Source organism: Gavia stellata, chromosome 16 (assembly GCF_030936135.1).
Source record: "Gavia stellata isolate bGavSte3 chromosome 16, bGavSte3.hap2, whole genome shotgun sequence".
NCBI classification, from domain to species: Eukaryota; Metazoa; Chordata; class Aves; order Gaviiformes; family Gaviidae; genus Gavia; species Gavia stellata.
Window position 1 is genome coordinate 12,652,814 of NC_082609.1, and position 19,877 is coordinate 12,672,690.

General features: G+C 59.8%; 1 protein-coding gene across 1 annotated transcript; it reads left to right on the forward strand.

Moving 5' to 3' along the window:
- The first annotated feature begins 970 nt into the window (after nucleotides 1-970).
- Nucleotides 971-11,228, forward strand: ARHGEF37 (Rho guanine nucleotide exchange factor 37). The gene is made up of 12 exons (XM_059825521.1): nucleotides 971-1,186; nucleotides 1,615-1,738; nucleotides 2,102-2,249; nucleotides 3,157-3,356; nucleotides 3,916-4,046; nucleotides 4,633-4,737; nucleotides 6,773-6,883; nucleotides 8,076-8,405; nucleotides 9,315-9,443; nucleotides 9,813-10,008; nucleotides 10,447-10,619; nucleotides 11,019-11,228. Exons 1-12 carry the CDS (start codon nucleotides 983-985, stop codon nucleotides 11,226-11,228), a joined length of 2,061 nt encoding a protein of 686 aa, XP_059681504.1. The 5' UTR covers nucleotides 971-982.
- The last annotated feature ends 8,649 nt before the right edge of the window (nucleotides 11,229-19,877 follow it).

The window sequence follows — 19,877 nt, forward strand, 5'->3', positions numbered from 1 at the left end:
TTCACCTCCTCCACAGCCTCCGCGGGCAGGCTGCCTGGCAGCATCCCTCCCCCTGGCTGGGGTCTGGATTTGGCCAAGCTGTGCGCTGCGCTGGCGTGGGCTGTGCCCTGTCTCTCTTTCAAGGCCTCCTGCCTGGGACCGAGCACCATCTGTGATGCTTTGGGAGCTGCTCCATCCTGCTCGGCATCAGTTAGAGCAGAGGATGTTCCCTGAGAAGGAAATGGCATGAATCAGTGCCAATTTTTCACGCTCTCCACAAGCAGAGAAGAGAGGGGAGCGGGCTGTGCTGGGCAGGGCATGGGCATTGCACACCAGGGGCTGCAAGTGCCTCTGACTGAGGTACCCACAGCTTCGCCCACTTCTCTCCCCCATCCCTGTCACTTTTAAACCATCTCTCCCTGCCACAGAAACGTCTCTTGTTCAAGCACTGCAAAAACACTCTTTGTACTTTGAATAGGACTCTTGAACGCGAGGCAACGCGCCAGGCGCCGACAGCCAAGGCAGGGAGGGAACAGCTAGCCCTGGCAGTGCAGAGCGGGAGCGGAGGCAGCAAACCCCACTCTGCCCTTAGGGACCAGCCCCTGCACAGTCCCAGTGCTGGGTGAGTGCTGCTGGGCTCCTGCCTGCACCTGGGGCCCCCCTTGCCTGCACCCTGGCCCTGCACATGGTTGCTGCAGTTTGGGCACGTGTGTGTGGCAAGTCCCTGCCTGCCACACGTGAGTGTCTGCCCTACGCTGCCAGCCTGCTCCTGGCTTGCAGTGCTTTATGGTTTTATGGTTTTGGAGCATCATCCACACCTTGCTTATAAATGCAGATGACTTGACTGTCCCCAGGGATGTGCTGCGGGGTGCCCCCAGCACAGGGGAGGGAGCGCAGGTGCTGAGCTGGGTTGGGCACCAGAGCACCGGTCCTGGGGCTGCAGGCTGTGGCAAGCTAACCTAACCCTAACCCTCTGCCAGCCCCTGCAGAGTGTCACGTCAAGATGGCAAACACCTGCGGGGCAGAGCCCGATGCCGAGGACACAGCCGAGACTGAAGATGCCATCTACGAGGAGGTGATGCCCTGCGACAGGATGGAGCTGAGTCAGCGGCTGGCCGTGGAGGAGCTCATCACCACTGAGGCCAGCTATGTCCACAACATCCAGCTCTGCGTGTTGGAAATCCGGGCACACCTCCAGAAGAAGCAGGTGAGAGGGGGTATGTCACCCCACCCAGGGGCTGGGGACTGTAGGGTGAATCTGTTGAGAGCTGTGAGATGCCCATATCACTGCAGGGAAGTCACCACATGCTCACCTTCTACCTTCCTAGGCTCCCCCAATCAGCCGAGGTCTCAGGTTGGATGGACATTGGGTCTGACCCAGTACAGCCGTCCTAAGGCTTTAAGCCTGCATGTGTAACATGAAAAGGCCTCATTGCCCCGCTCGGGAGCACAGCCAGGTCTCAGCATCCCCAATGCCTCCTGAAACAGAGCATTGCTCCAGCTCCTTAGGGAGCTGGAAGTGTGGGGCAGCTGGAAGGACACAAGTGTTCAGGAGGGCATGAGTACCTCCAGAACACATGATCCACCTCTGTCTGATGTATTTGGCTTACCCTGGGGCATCTTTGTTCCCTTCAGCTGCCTGATCTTGACCTGGAAGGACTCTTCTCTAACACTGATGACATCCTCCATGTCTCCAGACGGTTCCTGAAGGGTCTTGAGGCCATGGCCACCCAGAAGGACGAGCAGCTGCTCTGCATCAGTAAGTGGTGCAGAGCCGAGAGCTGACCCACGTCCACCCGTGCCTCCAACACACCTACCCTGACACCTCCTGCACCTCCCTTGGCTCCGGGAAACGCTGCTCCCTACACACTGCCATCCCCAGGCAGCCATCCATGCTCACCCCACAAGGGCAAGGCAGACTTTCCCAGCCTGCAGAAAGTGAGGGGGGGTGGCATCAGGCCCAGCTTAGTGGACATGCCCAGGGTGCAGAGCACTGCCCCGGCACTTTTGGCTGGCACTGCTCTGCCAGCTTCATCCTTCCAGCAGTCTGGGGAGACACCTCCGCCTTTCTCTGAGGCCATAGGAAAGGACCATCCTTTCCAGCCTTGCTCTCCTTCCCCAGGTGCCCTGTTCCAGGATTTCAAGGAGGAGATGGAGACCGTTTACAAGATCTACTGTGCCAGCTACGAGCATGCTCTTCTGCTGGTGGAGAGCTACCGCAAGGACCCCAGGCTGCAGGAGGAGATTTTGGAGACTCTGAATACAACAGTGTACGTACCTCCTGCTAAGGCCACCACCTCCCTCTCCCTGTTTTACCTAATGGCCTTGCCTTTCTCCTTTCTGTACAAGCTGCCGGCATAGGTATTTGTCACCAGGCTGAGTGTAATATCATGGCCATCACCTTCGTGGCACTGCCTGGTATAGTCCCTGGCAGCCTGTCCTGCATCCTGGGGCCACTTGCCAAAGGGGCACTGCAGGTTGGTGGTCTTCTATGGTGGACTCCAAAACAAGGGATGGGGTGGCACCCATAGGTCCTGCCGGCTCCACACCCTCACATCACTCACAAGCCAAAGAGGGCATGTTCCCCAGCTTGACCAGAGAGATGGGCTGGCCCTGGGGGACCTGCCGAACCCCTCCTGAGTTCTCAGGGGGATCACAAACACCATTGGAGCCAGGAGAAGCAGGAGTGGCAGTGGAGAAGCTGCTGGGACTGTTTCAGGGCACAGGCGATGTGACTCGCAAATGAGCGATGCCTTGCGTGTGGGTAGAAGCGGAGTCCTGCATGCAGCCTGCCTGCACTTTGCCCACACCCCGCCTCCCTATTGCCCCCGGAGCAAGTGCCGATCCCGTGCCTCCTAGCTAGACAAGCGCAGCACTGTTCAGGGAGGCAGGGCGCCTGCCCGAGGCTGGCACTGCCTTCGGGGCTGGTGGGGACAACATCCCCCTGCCAGTGCTCCCGGGGGGTGGCCCTGCAGCTGGCAGAGAGCAGGGGTTCACAGCCAGAAACCCCCGATGGCTGCTGGGCAGAGCTTGCCTGTGGGTCCGAGGCAACAAAGCTCCCCTGCAGCTGGAGGGGTGCTGCTTTCTCCTCAAAATGCTTGCAGAGAAGCTGGGGGGAGCGGTAGGGCAGGAGGGCAGCCCTCCACACCGACCTCGAGTGATTCCCCTCTCCATCAGGCCTCACACGGGCGCATCGGACCTCAGCTTCTTCCTGGTGATGCCAGTGCAGAGGGTCACCAAATACCCGCTGCTGCTGGGGAAGATCCTGGAGAACACCCCTACCAGTGCCAGCGCCTACCCGGCCTTGCAGGCAGCCGTCCGCGCCATGGCCCAGGTCAACGCCAACATCAACGAGTACAAACGGCGCAGAGAAGTAGGTGAGTGGGCAGAGGGCACGGTGCAGGCAGGGGGCACGGCATCTGGGAAGCCCCAGCCCAACCCCAGTCATCTCCCCTTGGTGTTGCGCTAATTCCCACTTACACCAGTTCAAAGCTCTGCTGCCCTCCACCCGTCCTGCCGGTGGAGCCGCAGACCTGTGCAGGCAGCTCCCAGCACTGCTCTGGTCCTGCAAATGCCACTCTGGGCAAGACCTAAAGGCTGCAGGAGCAGGGTGGCATGGAGGGGCTGAGCACAAAACCAGTCTGTCTGCATTCCTGGAGCTGGGGAACGGGGAGGAACAGTCCTGCCCTTGGGATAGGAGAAATCAGGCTCCCCACAAACCAGGAGCTTCATCTTCTTTTTGGTTTTCGTAGTACTTTCCCCCGGGGCTGCCCTTCTTTGATGTGGGTTGTCCTTATCCTATTGATCACGACTTGTCAGCTCTGGGCCTTGGTGCTGCTCATCTGCAATGCCTGCTCAGGCTGCTGAGGATGCTGCCCTAAAGTTTCCTTTTCTGATCTTTTTAACTCCCACCTCGTGTGCCCCCACCCGAGGCAGCAACCAAATACAACAAGGCCGAGCACCTGACGCTGCGGGACCGCTTCGCACGCCTCAACACGCACTCCATCGCCAAGAAGACCACACGGCTGAGCCGGCTCTTCATGCATGAGGCTGGCATCGTGGCCAAGGTGGGCAGCCCGCACCCCACCGCCTGTGGGCCCACTGCCTCCCCTTGGGTCGTTTCTGGGGCTTTCCGCTGCCTCCTGAGATGCCTCTCCAGCGGGATGGGGAGAGTGGAGCCAAGGTGGCATGGCCAATGCTGACACCCAGTGGCCTGTGCTGTCACATGAGCCGCAGTCCCATTTTCAAGCAGCCTAAGGGTGGCTCCTGGCCCCCAATCCCAAGGACCAGCAGGGTAGGAGGGATGCAGGTACACACCTCGCTCCCTGCCTCAGAGCGCTGCAGGAGAGTGCTTTGGCCCCCAAAGGACCCATGGGATCCACAGGCACCCCAGGAAAAGGAAGGGCACCCTGGTGTTCCCCAGCATCACAGCCACACCAAAAGCCCTATTCCTGCCTGCATCCCAGGCACCCTAGATCTTGGCGCTTTTCAGATTCCTGGAGCCTCTCAGAGTCTCTCCTGCCTGTTGCCAGCACTGTGAGCTTCAGGCGGGTGCCTGGCTGCTTTTTATATTAGCACCCAGTAAGGGTCAGCCCTGCCCGAGGCATCGCCTGGCCTGCCTGTGCTGGGGATAAGCTGCCCCTTGCCTTTCAGACAGAAGACAGGGAGTATGATGTCCTGGAAGAGAAGTTCCAGTGCGTGGTGTCCAGTGTGGCTGTGCTGAAGGAGAACGTGGCATCCTACCTGGGCCATTTAGAGGTAAAACCCTGATAACTCGCAGGCCCCATCCAGGGCTCAGGACCTGTTTCTTGGGGTGGCAGAAGACTTTCAAGCCCTATGGAAACCAGTGTCGGTTGGGGATGTTCAGTGACTTGCACCTCTCAGCTAAAGATGTTGTGCCAGGGACTTGCACAATATCCAAGGATCACTCAGGTCCAGCAGAACTTAAAGTCAAAGCTTCATTGACACAGTCTGAGCTGGGTGTCATTTGAGAATAATCAGTCCTTAAACTGATCGTTATTTCAAGGTGTTAAATAGCTGGGGAGGCTGTGTTGTTCAGGCTGGGAATTCCTGCATAACAGGTATAAGGCAGAAGCGTTCCCAAATCAGGGAAACAACAAACTTCCCTTCTGAGGTGACCCGGCTGAGTAGCTGCTGTGGTTTTCTCATGCAAATCCCTTGTAGCATCTGAGGGAAATGGAAGTATGAGCGATGGCAAAACTTGAAATCCCCTGACACTGTATTATCAGGGAAGTCTCAGGAAATGGCAGAAGGTTCAGAAAGCAGCAATCCAAGGGCTAGAAAGACCTTATCATGGAAATATTGACAAGGGCTCCCCATATAGGATTGGGAAGGAGGAAAAGGGATGGAAAGAATCCCTCTAGCCCAGAGTGGGTAAAATAGGATTAGAATAGAAAACATGAGGATGGCAAGCTGTATGACAGTGAGGTGTGGCATCAGGTAGGGGGACAGGGTATGACCATTCCTTGGGACATTGAGTGCTCCTGGGGAACCTGCCTGGCACTGCCCCTCAGTGAGCTGCATGTCTGTAAGCCAGCTTCTTGGCTTCAGCCAGGACACCAAGTGTCTGCAAATAGGCTGGGCAGCCTAGATAATAAGCTGTGGTTAGGAGTCATGCTGGAGCTTGGACGCAGCTTCAGAGGAGCTGCTGGTGGGGGAAGGTGGGGCTGCATTCATGCCCTGTCTCTCCCTCTGAAAGCTTCTCAAAGACATCCTGAGGAACGGATGAAGACATGTTCTCATAGGGCAGAGACAGCCTGGCCTCTCTTTGTGCCGGCTGGCAGTTCCCTCTCGCGCATCTGTCTGTACCAGCGCCCCCACCACAAGGAGAAGCAAATCTTGGTGCATACGAGATCATCACAGGCACCTTCGCTTGTGTAAGAGCTCCTTTAGGGTTGAGGAAAAGCATACAGGTCTCAGAGCCTTCTGCTCAAAGAGTCAATCCCTTTCCCCTTTTATATTTCTGCCTCCAGTCCTTCCTGTAGTAAGGAGGACTACAAAGGAAGGGTCTCCTAAACATGACCACAGGCAAAAAGACAGGATTTAGGACAGAGATCAGGGCACTTGGAGAGGACCACGGCAGCCATGGTTGATAAGAATCAAACAAATCTGCTCCTGCTGCTCCAGGACTGACTGCAGGAACAGTGCTCCCAGGGGCAGAGAAGCCAAGCCCAGGACAAGCAGGAGGCCAGGCTTCCCTCAGCACCAGGAGCAGGCTGGGGCTCTGGGACCTCAGTGGTCCCTTCCTTGGGTCTAGAGGTTGTGGGTCAAAATCTGCCTCCAGGCAGGAAGGAGGCTGCTGCCCACAGAGTTAACATTAGAGCAAAGCCTCTCAAAGCAGAGGAAGGTCTCCACCCAGACCATCCCTAGCTGCTTTCCTTTCCCACCAGTCTCACTCTCCATGCAGAGATGGGGGAAAAATTTGTACACAAATACAAGAAACTCCATGGAGCTACTGGAGCACCAAACCCAAGTGTCAAAGCATCAGGCAACATCAAGCTGGGGCAGGCTGCCTGGGGCCACAGGGCAGCCTTGGCCACCTTGCTGGGGCAGGATTGCTTTTGCAAGCCAGTGTACGACCCCTGCTTAAGGGGAGAGGTTTGTTAACAACAAAGTGAGCTCCCTGGCCTGCAGACAGGAGTAGCCCAGAGCATCAGTCCCATTAGCACACAGCACCCAGGCTGGGACATTGGCATGTCTTTGGGAACGCAGGGATCGGTTACAGTGTTGGGCAGCTTCTGCAGGTCAGGTCTGATGACTTTCTCCCTTTCAGGCGTTCCTGTTGCCCACCCCACACAAGTGTGAGCTGCAGATCAATGAGGGACCTGCCCAGCAGTACCACCGCTTTGCAGAATACCTCCATTGCACTGTTTTCCCAGAGTTTGTGAGTGCTGCTTCCCTGTATATCTCCTTCAGGGTCACAGCCAAGCATTGCTCTCACACCTTCTGCCAAGGTACAGCAGGTGCTGGCCCCAGGGCAGGGCAGCCAAGCTGAGGACCCCAGAGCAGGCAGTGTCCTCACCAACAGGCACAGTTCCCGGGGCCTGAACACGAAGGGGCAGGTAACAGGGTCCATCAGCAGTCCCAGACACATGAAGTAAAGAAGCAGCTGCAGGGTCCATTGAGGAAACAAAAAGAGACAGGGCTGGAGACAAGCTGCAGTGTCCGTCGGAAGGGTCCATTCAGGAGCTGAGCTACCTAGAGCAGAGATCCAAAGTCCACCCAGGAGACAGAAACCAGCTCACCCGCAGCAATGCTCAAGCAGCAGCTGAAGGCCCTTAAATGGGCTGTGGGCAGGGGTGTGGGTGGAGGCTCCAGGTGAGGCTGGTCTGGGACATTAAAGACTATTTGTGCCTTCAGGGCCCTGACATGTTCAGGGCCAGCCATGCAGGCAGGGCTGCAGTGGAGCACAGGATGGTGGGAAACCAGGAGTACTGTTTATTTGACTCACACAAGGTGTTTGCCACCAAACCTTAGTCCAACCTACCCACACCTTGTGGGTACGCATCCTCGCCTTTGGCAGCCCAAGAGCCCCCCACCTGTCTCCTTCCACCACCCCTGCTTGGTTCTCCAGGACTCCCTCTTGGGTGGTGGCTGCCACTGTGAATGCAGTCAGGGAGGTTTTCTGAGCAGTGAAGAGTGTGGCAGGGCAGCCTGAACCCCACACCTGGATGCCAGCATCCCCAGGGAGCGCCAGTACAGGGAGGGAGGGTAGCTGCATGGGATAACCACACCGACCCTGGGCTGAGGGCCTCCGTCAAACCAGGTCACTGACCTGCATGGGACAGTCACTGCAGCACACCCCCTTGGCCTGTGGGACCCTGCACGTGAGGGTCCTACCCAATCACCTTCATGGAGCACAAGTTTTGAATCGTGGCATGCATGACTGCTCTCTACCAAGGGTTTGCCTTGGTTGGCATCCTACGTGCCTTCAGGGATGCTCAGATGCTCCCCACTCCACACAAGCCCTTCAACAGGTCCCTAAGCCTTTTCTCCTGTGTAAGACAGAGCCCCATACAGACAGCTGGGCCTGTCTGGGGGGCTCACATGGAGATTTGGGTTCTCTCACCCCACAGAAGCGACGGCTGGACAGGCTGGTCTGCCAGCCCCTCTGCAGCCTCTCAGACATGCTGGTGGGGCCACAACAGCTGGTCAAGAAGCGCCTGGACAAACTGCTGGACTATGAGGAGATCCAGGAGCGGAAGAGCGAGATGGGCAGCGTGACATATGATGAGGAGGCAGCCATGAACACCTACCTTGCCATCAATGCCCTGCTCGTGGCTGAGCTCCCGCGGTTCAACCAGGCGGCTCTGCAGCTCCTGCGGCAGATACTGTGCTCCCTCAGCGCCCTGCAGCGGGACTTGGCTGCCCAGGTCCTGCACCGGGCCGAAGAGGAGCTAGAGCAGGTGAGAGTGATCCCTGGTGTGTGTGCCCAAACCAGTGCACGTGCTGAGCCAGGCTTGGGACAGCACTTGGGTGTCAGGGCACTGGAGGTTTGCTGTAGCCCAAGCCCGCCCTTGCAGACACACAGCTCCCTGTCTAGCATTTCTAAGTGATTTCTCCTCCCCTTTAGCTGGGGAAAGCCAAATTGTCTCTTTGCTGCCAGAAACTGTCCTGCTCTCTCTTTGAGGACACCACTGGTAATTTATTGTGCTGCCTGAAAGATCACTGCTAACTCTGAGCTCCTGAGAGCTGGGAAGGCAAGGAGGAGGACAGCTCCTGGCCTGAGGAATGAGCATCCCTCGAACCTCCATCCCCTGGGAGATATCTCCCAGGACTCCTCATTGCACAGCACTCTCTGAGCCTGACATTTGCAAATGTGGTGGGTCAGGCCAGTCCAGAGCCCTGGCCCTGGCCTGACCTATGACCAGGATGAGAACAAGATGCAGCCACGTGGAGGTATCCTGCTCATACCTACCTAGTCAAGAGGGTGGATTCCCCTTGCTCAGTCTGGGATGCTTACGCTGCAGACATCTACCCCGGAGCTACATCCACCTGTCTGCCTTTTTAGTCATGTGGGATGGACTGTGGGCTTAGGGCAGGACAGCAGGACCCAGGGACTGCTGTGGTGGTGGGGGGTACAGCCCAAGAGCTCCACCTGTGACTGCCCTGCCCAGGGCAGGTGACTCAAAGCCAGAGAGCAGCAGCTCTCCTTTCCAAAGGGAACCACATCCTAGATGCAAGGTGCATCTTTAGTGACAAGGTCTGTTCTCTTGCTTTCTCACCTCTTTTCTTCCTGCTCTTTTTCTTTTGACCCTACCCACAGCTCTTCCCTTCCCCAAGGCCCTCTCTGATCTCAGGGTCTGTCTTCACAGATGCCCCATGGCCACATGCCTCTGCCTGGTTTCTGGCAGATGGTGGAAGACACCTTGCAGCACTCTGGCGCTCAGCTCCGTACCTTCTGCCAGACGTTTGAGACAGTCACGCCGAGCCCTGTGACACAGGTAGGAGCTGGGAATGGGGTGTCTCAGGCCAGCTGGGTGAAGAGGTACGACTGTGGCTTCCCAGTGCAGAACATCTCCTTGGGGGGAGGTTGGCTCAGAAAGTGGCACAGGGGCTTGCCACAGCCACAGTATTTCCCCCAAGACCCCAACAGCAGCTGGCTGGGAATAACCAGGGATGAAACAGGCTCAGCTCTTCTGATTCCGGACACTCATCTCCAAACCATGAGGTAGAGCAGACAGTGTGAAGGAGTTTCTCCTCTAGCCTCTCACTGGGATATGATCCTGCAGAAAGGAGAGCACACGTACATGGAGGGCCTCAGCCTCCTGCCTGTCTCATCAAGTGCTCCTGTGTCTCTTGCTCCCCACCAGCCTCTGAACCCTGCCGAGGAGCGGAAGGTCCTTTCCCTTGTGAGCAAGCACGGCCCAGACAAACTTTACCAAGTGACAAGCAACATCAGTGGCAGCAAAGACTTGGACCTGACCTTGCAAAGGGGACAGATTGTAGCTCTGCTGCAAAGTGTGGACACTAAGGGGAACACGAGCAGATGGCTGGTGGATGCTGGAGGTACTGTGAGCGCTACGGGGAGCCTCTCCCCACCTCAGCACCAGGGTTAGAAACCAAACCCAAACCACTTCCTCATCTTGGATGAAACAGCAGGCCATTGCCTCCCGGGTCCTCCCTTCCAGGGTTTGCTCAGCCCAAACCCACCTCTGCTTTGCCAGCTGCACCAGTAGCCATTAGCTGTAAAGTTCAGGTTTCCCCATGAGGGAGCACTCGTGGCTCATCATGGCTGGGAACGGAGAATCCTATGTACACAGAAACGTTGTGAAACCCCTTTTTGGGGGGTCTTGCTGCTGGATATCCCCTAGTGATGGACTGGTTTGAACAAGGCTGCTGTGCCATGCCAGGCAACAGCCAAGTTGTCATTCCTCTCTCCTCCAACCAGTCCTACATGTGCCAGGCAGCGTTACCCCATGACCTCTGTGTGTGCCTGTCCTCCAGGTCCCCGAGGGTTTGTGCCTGCTGGAAAACTCCAGCCCTATTGCCCGGTACAAAGCCAGCAGCCTGAGATGCAGATGCCACCCCTGGAGAGCAGCACAGAGAGAAGGCGACATTCGTATGTGTCACCTGAAGCTCCCAGGCCCCAGCTGGCCACCTTCACCCCAGCTTTTCAGGTGAGAGTGGGGGGCACCCCCCAGGGCCAGTCCTAGCAACCCCACCAGCTCCATGCTAGTCCCTGCGTGTGCAGTGTGTGGGTGGGAAGGTGGATCTGCTTTTCCAGCGCACATGTGGTCATGCATGTGCAGCCATGTGCCTGGCAAGGGAGTGTCACAGCCCCTGGCTGAGTGCCCCACGAGGCTGGTGTCTGCCTTGCTGGGACATGGGGTAGACAGAGCAAGAGAACTGTACTTGCTCTGGTCCCCAGTGTCCTTCCATCGATGGCAGTACTGCACTGCCCTCTTGAAAACAAACTCCATGTCCCCTCTAGGTCCTGCCCTGCTATGTGTGTCCTTTCCCCCTTTGACTCTTGCGTCCAGCAAGGGCTTCCTCCCTCCTTCCCCTGCCTTTCACAGGTGGTCGCTGGCTTCTCCTTCGCAGCCAGGAGCCCGCAGGAGGTGAGCCTCCAGGCGGGGCAGCCCGTGGTGGTGCTGGAGCCGCACGACAAGAAGGGGAGCAAGGAGTGGAGCCTGGTGGAGGTGAATGGCCAGAGGGGCTACGTGCCCTCCAGCTACCTGGTGACCATCCCCGTGCAGGAGCCCACGGGCTGGAGCTTGCCTGTGTGAGCACAGCCAGCCCGTCATCCAAGGGCATAGGCTTCACCAGATGAGAGCCATCCGCTTGGCACCCGAGGACACATCACGGGAGATGCTGGAGGGGAGTCGCTGTGGTGGCCCCGGGCCAGCAGCTGGCAGAATACGGCCCCGGGGGATGTGGGTGCAAGGGACGGCTGTCAGGAGGCACGTTTTGATGGGAAGGCATGAGGGTCCCATGTCCCATACATGTTTGCACAAAGGAAAGAAGCGTGAGGGGGTGAGGGCAGGTAGCTGCAGTTTTCCAGGGATTTGCTGAAATCCATGTCATTGACAAAAGTGTCCCTAGGGGTGAGGAGGCAGCATTGTCCCCAATTAGATCAGAACCAGGCTGCAAAGGGTGCCGTGCTGCAGAGGGAGTCTTCAGCCTGGCATGGAGCATCTGGGGCTCTTGGGAAGAGGCTTTCAGGGAAATCGCTGGTTTGAGTGCAGAGGCCGAGGTGGAGCAGCCCCGGAGACACGGCTCCCTGCTCCTCACAGGGGTGTCGCGCCTGCCTGGGTGCCCACCCCGAAGCGCCATTGCAGTCCCTTCAGCAGCACAGCCTTCACGTCCTGCTGAAGGGCACGGCAGTGCCGGCCTGCGCCCGGCCGCACCGCCAGCGATGGGAGGGTGCCGGACCGGGTGCCGTGGCCGGGGTCCTCCCCAGCCCTCCTGGCCACTGAGCACCACTCCTGGCCTCAGTTTCCCCCCACAGCGTAGCGCGGCTGATGCTACTGACCCCTTCGAAAGGCACTTCGAGTTCTGGAGACGAGAAGCGCTCTGTACACCACCGATGCTATGTCGCGTGACTGACACGCTGCCATTATAATATATTACACTGTCTCTCCGCCCCACCCGTGCTGATGGGCTCTCCCCCCCACGCCCGTGGCAGCGCGGCGCGGCGGCGGCGCGGCCGCGAGATGGCAGAGCCGCCCCGCCCGCGTCCCAGCGCGCCTCGGCGGGGGCACTGGGAGCACTGGTTTTGGGGCGCTGGCAGGCCGTGGAGGGGTTTCGCTGCTGCGGTGGAGTGTGCGTGTCCCTGGCCGGCGTGGGGACAGCCCGAGGCGGCAGGGTGGCGGTGCCGGCGTGAGCACGGCCGTGCCGGGGCAGCGGCGGCTGAAGGGGAGCTGTGCGCTGCTTCCCTCCCAGCCGGTGCTGCTCAGGGCTGGGGACAGAGCCCGCAGCTCCCGGGGCTCTCAGGGCACCGCGTTCCCCTTGCGACCCACACAAATCTCCAGCGGCTTGACACGTGCACGCTCTCTAGAAGCACAGGGCCCTGGGAAGAGGCTTTTGGGAGAACCAACCTATATGTTGGTCTGTCCCTGACCTAAGGCTTGGTTTGCGAACAGAGGCAGCCCTCCCTCCCACCACGGTGTGGGGCATCACAGCTCTGTGCCTGGGTTTCCCCATGGCTTGCTCTGATGTTATGTGATGCTGATGGGGCTCAGGGCAGGGAGCCATGCCAACGGTGGCACTGATATGGTGTCAGAGGGGAATTCGGGAGGTCCTGGCTGCACCCCTCAGGGACTGGCACCACGCTCCCTCTACGGAGAGCTCAGCCTGTGGGTACCCCCTCACCCATCGTGGGCAGTGGAGCGTGGAGACACCCACCAGTGCATCAGCCTGGTGTTGTCCCGGCTGCCCCAGGCACCTGCCGTTTCTTGCATCAAAGGTGTGATGGCTTGGCTGGCGAGCGCTGGCAACTCTGGCTCCTGCGCCCTGCCCGGCAGGGAAGCGACATGCTCCGCTGCCCACGGGCTCCCCACGGGATGTGCTTTGGCGACACAGTGGCTGGGTGCGAGTTCCCATGGTGCTGCCCTGTGGCTGTGGCTGCAGTCTGGTCAGGGGGCAGAGGTGACATGTCCTCACCCAAGCTTGCAGCATGTGGAGAGGGATGGCATGGGTGCCAGGCAGATGGGGACAGGCCCCAGATGCTGCTCCACTTTCGCTGTGCACCCCACATGTGGGTCTGGGTTCTGGGATCGGGGCAGAGCCGCCTGTGGGGCTCACCCTCCTTTGTACCTGCAGGGTCCTGGGGCTTTATCTGCAGGGAGGCTGGGGGCTTGCTACCTCCACCCAGGTGCCCTTGAAAGCCCTGAACAAATGCTCACCTACACGAAGCCTGGGAAGGACAGCAGCGCCAGAGCTGGGGACATTGCCTGGGGATGCTCCCAGCCTGGGGAAAGGCCGATGGGCTCCGTGGGATGGGTACAGCAGGCAGGGTGGGGGGACGAGGGCCGCTAGGCAGGGGCTGTGTTTCTGAGGCTGACCCACCCAGCCCCACCGGACAGCAGCAGGGCCCACACCTCCAGCTCACTGCTGATGGCTCCCCCTGATTTTTCCGTTCCTAATCAAATCACACCAGGTCGTATTTCCCTCCTGAGCTGCCTTCCTGCCAGCTCAGTGGGGCACAGATGCAATCAGGCCCACGCCAGTGCAGACGACGGCAGGAGTTAGCGGCTCGGGCAGGTCCCGCTCCGCAGCCCGTGGGTTCCCGGGACCCTTGTGAGAGTGAAAGGTGACAGTAGGACAAGGAGCCCCGAGAAAGTGCTGCTGCCTGTGCCCTGATCTGCCCACTGGAAGGAGACCTGGGGTGGGCAGGACTTGATAGGCAGCTTATAAAACTGGTTGGGCTTTCTTCATCCCACTCATCAAGACTCTGGATTTCATGTGCTTTGAAGCAACAGCCCCCCTTTCCCTCCCTCCTGCCACCGCCGGTGCTGCCTGCGTCCTGGTGCTGGCCAGAAGGAGCCCTGTCTGCAGCTGGCACAGGGGGTGCAGGTGGTTGCAAGGTGTCCTAGACCCCCGCTGCCTTTCCTGAATCGCTGCTCTGCACACGAAATGTCCATCTACCAGTGCTTGCCAGGGCTGACAGGGCCATGAAGGGCAAGGTGGCAACAGCCCACTGCCCATCCCACCAGGAGACATACAGCAGCCATACACCAGCTGCCAGCCCTCTGCAAAATAATGCGGTTGTGCTTTGAGCCAGGTGCAGCCGAGGCACCAAGAGCCTCCTTCGTGTGCTGCTGAGCCAGCCAGCACCAGCACCCTGCCCAGTGGCAGTGGCACCAGTGCCCTGCCTACCCTGAGGTCCTGGCAGCAGCTGGAGCACACTGTGGATGTCCCTGCTAGGAAGAGCGGAATTAGCTTGTGTGGGTCCTTTGGCCTCTGGACCCGAAGGGGCGAGCTGGGCTCTGCAGTACCCACCAGCCCTGCTCCCAGCCTTCCCCGCAGGGTCTGTCCCAGGACATGCCCTAGTACTTGGCTGCAGCACACGGGGCGCCGACATCCCTCACTTCTCCCATGATTTCACCCAAACTTGTTGCACCCACTGCTGCCCTGAGCCTGGAAGTGCCCCCTTGAAGTCACCGGAGGGTACGGGGCTCTTCCAGCCTAAACACAAGGGGGAATAAAGGGCACCAGTGTGCCTTTAAATAGCCCGGCCAGGACACGCTCTCCTGGGAGGAATGCTCTGGCTGGCCCTGTGGAACATGCTCATGGCTCGGGGCGTGGGGGGACAACCGGGCAGGGACGGCTCCTTGCCAGGAGGTCAGGTCAAGGTTAGGCATTGCCCTGCCCAGGCGCTGCTGTGCCATAGCTCAGCACCACGAGAGCAGGGCTGTGCAAGGGGGAGGGAAACACATGCCAGGCTGGGGTCTTGCCATGCCTGGGGCTGATTTGCAAGGTGGCAGCAGAGCTGGGCAGGCACTGCTGCCTGCAACCTGCCTGCTGACCTGCAAGGGGTTTGGCACCGGTACAGCCTGGCTGCCGGAGCAGCCCGCCAGGCAGCTCATGTTGTCCAGGAGCGGCTGCTGAACTCCTTTCCAGGCTGATTCATATCCTGGACGTGCAGGCATTTGGATAGCGTCCACCCGTGGGGTGTGAGAGCACACAGCCGTGTCCCCGGGGTGCAGGGCGCCAGCCCGGCCGCATGCCGGAGAGCAGAATGGTGGCAGCTCAGTCTCTGCTCTCCTGTGCCTTGTGGGGCATGCCTGTCCCTGGGGACACGGCAGTGGCCCCAGGCAGGGTGGGGAGCTGCAAAGCGCTTGTCTGGATGGAGACACCTGAAGCGCAGGGAGGATGGCCGCATGCCCAGATGTCGATGTGCCCGCTGGCTCTGCTGGGGCACCCAGGTGGTGGGGAGGCACAAGAGAAAAGCAGCCGCCAGGGAAGCCCCAAGCCCGGGCTCACAAACCCGGACCCGTCCCCTCGCCGTGGGATGCCAGGAGAGAAGTAGAGGTGCAGCAGGACTGCAGTGGGCAGGGAAGGAGGGCAGTGGGGGGGATGCAGCAGGAGCAGGGTGGCTGCCCCAGACTGAAGGGCACAGGCAGCCCGAGCGGAGCTGTGTTTGCAGGCATGGTGCTCAAGTTCACCACCACTGCCAGGCTGAGCTGGCTCCGAGCAGAACCAGCCTGCGGCTGCGCTGTCCCCAAGTGCCCGCTCGTGTGTAGGAGGAGGGTGGCCCACGTGAAGCAGCCCATAGCCACAGCACCCTGACGCCGGCAGCCTGCGCTGGCCCTGCTCGCTGTGCCGCCAACCCAGGTCAGCGGTGCTGTGTGGCCCAAGGGAGGGATGGCCCCAAGGAGAGCAGCCCCAGAGCTGCAAGATGGGAGCAGAGGTGCAAGCAGCAGTGCTCACTCCAGACTTGCGCAGCCGGCACCTGAATTGTCTAATAAAGTGTGAAATTGCTTTCATGCTCTGCTACCTCTGCTGAGATGGACCGTCATTACGGCCCCCCCTTCCCACCCAGCAGCTGGCTGCTGCCGATGTCCCTGCTGTTGCGGTGCTGCCAGATGAGCCGCTGGCTGGACGTGTGCCTGGCATGGCCCCGCAGGACCGCTGTGCTGGGGGCTGCCGGGTGGTACCTGCCGTCCCAGGGATGAGCACCCCTCCCCTCCTCCTCAGCCCCTACATTGTGCCCACCTCACATAAAAGCACAAGCTGCTGTGGGTCTATCACCCTGGCAGGGGGTGAATCCCTGCCACAGGGCTGCAGGGCTGCAGACCCTGTTTCTGTCCCCCATCTGATGCCTGGGGGGTGCAGGGGTCAGCTCAGCTCCGAGCCTTTCCCTGGGGCTGTGCTGCTGCCAAAGCCCTGCCCTTTCCCAGGAAGGGCTGGTGGGGAGCCGAGAACGTGCCCATCAGATACAGTCCACAAGGAGATAGGGCTCCCTCCGGCTGTGCCAGGAGTGCCAGGAGTGCCAGGAGCCACCTTGGACCCTCACTCAGGCTCCCACCTCGGCAGGGACAGAAGGGCAGCCTAGCCCCCCCCTTGCCAGAGGGTGACTAATTGCTCCTGAACCACCTGGATGTGCACAGGAACCATTCTCCACCCTTAATAACAATAATCAATCATCCTGCTCTGGACAGGGGTTGTGGAACGCTTTCCAGGGCTGGGGAGCCGGCAGGGCTGGCAGGGGGACTGTGGTGCCAGTGGCGGGGGCTCCCCTCGCATGGACATGGAAGTCTCTGCTCAGGCGGTGGCTTTCTTCCTGCACTGCCCACTGCAAGGGCAATCTGTGCCCAGCTGCCCCCTGCAAGGGGAAGTGCCAGCTCCTCGATGCTGGCATGATGCCAGCGTGCCTGGGTCTGTGCAAACCGTGATCGTGGAGGGAAGATGGGGCCAGCTGGGAGCCCAGGCTCTGCACGGGGCACAGGGTGCTCCATGCTGCGGAAGGTCCCGTGGGTCCCCGTGCTGAAGGGCCGGGCACGAGTGCCAAGGAGCTGCCGAGTGGGGCCCAGGAAAAGGAGCTGTGTCTAGGATTTCTGCAGGCATCAAGATACTTTGCCCTAGGGAAACGGTGCCACGTTTCTCCAGCCACTGATAAAGTTAAACCCTTGATCTGGTTAAAGATTTAGCACACAAGGCAAGCCTGGGTAGGACAACAATGCTGTTAGCACCACCGACTTGGTCACACTTGCCCAGGCAGAGGGGACTAACGCTGCTGCCCCCCCGCCTGCAGCTCAGCCCTGCTGTCAGAGCACAGCCCCCCAGCCGGACCCCGCCGTTGCAGCACATCCCTGCAGCCAGACCCCGCCATCCCTGGGCCGTGCATCCAGGCCCCCACACAGGGGATGGAGCTGGAGCATCCCCAGGCGCCGAGCTGAGGCGGGGCGGGCAGATGGCATGCAGCCGGGGAGGGGAGCGTCCTGCCAGGAGCTGCTCTTTCTTTGGTGAAACCTTATAACCCGTGCCCCCCTGCCACCTGCCCTGGCCGCAGCTCGGCCCAGTGCCACTGGCTGGGGGGAGTCTTCATGCCGCTGGGAAGCCAGCCTGGCCCTGACGTGACATGAGTCAGCTGGAGCGGCCGGGCAGTGCTACCCACTGCAAATAGCTCAGCCAGCACACCGGCCCCCGCACCCTGCAGCCCTGCCCTGCCATGCCCCAGGGGGTCCCCAGGCAGGGAAGCCCGGAGGCAGCGGTCCTGGGGCAATCCACCCTTTCCCTTGGTGCTTCCTCAGCCCCGTGGCATGAGGGGCGTCACTCGCCTGGCAGCAAAAGGCAGATCCCTGTGGTCTTGTCCTGTCCCCAAGGTCACTCTGCTGGCCAGAGAGTGCCCAGGGGCTTTCCAGAGGCCACAGGAGTTAAGGAATGAGCGTGGCGGGGAGGGGGTGCAGAGCACCCTCCTGCCTTCCTGCCGGCTCCTGTGACAGTTGCCCTTTCCCGCTGCCCAGCCTGGCAAAGGGGACAGACTCCCACGGCCACAGCTCTCCTCCTGCGGCCCCGTGTGCCTGCATCCTCGGGGTGGCTGCACGCGGTTGTTACGGTGGTACTTGGGACCTCAAATGCATCCCAAATACATCCCTGCAAAGGCATCCCAAATAAAACCTTCAGTCCGACTTTGAGGCACTGGTGGCCCCCGGACTGCAATGGCCTTGAGCCATTTTGGTCATGGGGACTCCCAAGCCCGGCTCTGCTCCCCTCTCCACCTCCCCTGCCCATCCGGGCTTGCTGCCCTGGGGAAAAGCTGTGTGTGTGATCCCTTTGTGCCACCAGGCACTGCCATCCATCAGCTGGAGCTGGCACGGCTGGCCCTGCTCCGAGCCAGGGGATTCCTCCCCAGCCAGAGCCCTGCGGCTGTAGCCCCCCGCCCTGCAGCTCTGGGCCCGCGTTTCCCTTGTTATACAGGGAGGGCTAAAGGGGCTGTTGAGTCCCAGACAGCCTGGGCCTCTGGTGTGCAGGCACCATAGCTCGGTCTTCTCAGCCAGCTCCCGGCTCAGCTGGCTGCCTGCCAGCGGCACGGCCCCACTGGTGCACGTGCTCCGGCGCTGGGGAGGCCTCAAAGGCAGCTATTTCCTGCAGCAAATGCAGACGGTGCAGTGGGAGGCAGGGATGGAGAAGCGCAGGTGAGCATCGAAGGGAAGTGTCCCTGCCCGCAGGCAGGGAGAGCGCAGAGGGGTCATCCTGCCTTCTGCAGGCATGGGTCGCTTGTGGGGGTGCCTGCGGGCATGCTGCAGGAGGGATAGCACATACCTCTTCTGCCACAGGCCCTTTCAGATGGGCCACCAATTCAGCGTCAAGAGCCGTCTCAAAGCCCTCTCCTCCCATCAGGCACGGGAGGCAGAAAGGCTGCCTAATGCCCACCTCACCTCCCCACTGCCCAGAGCCATCCCATCTACTAGAGAAAACCCGGCGCTGGGAGCAGCCGGGCAAGCAGCACTCTAACCCAGCAGCATTCCCAAGCCCTCCTTCATTAGCATTCCTCCTCTCCCAGCCTGCACAGCCTGTTCCCAATGCCCTGAGTATTAATTGAATTACTTCCCCCAGAACTGCCGCAGCTTCGGGGACTTGAACATCTGCATACACCACGGGCAGCCTGCACCACGCTGGCTCAGCCCTTCCCCGCACTCCCGCTTTCCCCGGGGTGATCCAGCTTTGGGGAAGGAAAACGGACCTGGCAATGACAAGTCCAGGTTGGTGTGAAGGTGCAAATGGCCTCATTGCAAAGACTCACAGACAAAGGGAATGGAGTCAAAGTGTAAATCAGAAGCCCCAAAGGCTTTGGGAGCCCCCCAGTAAGGTCTGCAAGTGTTCAGAAGCTGTGCAGGGCTGGGAAACGTCCTGCTGCTGCGAAAGCCGCCGCTACGACCGCTGTTGGGTGGCAGTCCATCGAGCCGTCTATCTGAGTTTGTTGCTGCATCTCTACCTGATGAAGGTGATTTGTAGGTCTAAGATTTGCCTCCTTTGGGCTGCACCCAACTATAGCTACAAGCTGCAGACACAAACCCCCTTTGTATGCCCAGCCCACATCCTGGCTGGGATTTACCTAAAACACCCCCGGGGCGGAACGGCTGGGTGGGGATGGGGGGGAGAGGGAAGAAGGCTGTCTGGTGTGTGTTTTTACTAATGAAGCCCCATAATCAAATCATTTCAATTTTAATTGTAAAGCCAGCAGGCAGATTTCTGTCTCCAGATGGGACATGATAGGAATAGTTGAAGGCTGGGCACGTTCTGCCGCTCACCTTAATACTTGGAGGAAGGCCGATGGGAGCAGCCCTGGGGAGGCTCCTACCTGGCCTCAGAAGAGCCTGGTCCCCACGGGGTGCGGGGACTGTATGAACCCCCTTGGTATCATTCAAAAAAAAAGATGGAGGGAAAAAAAACCTAGGGAAAAGAGGGGCACCTGCACCCCAAGCCATTCC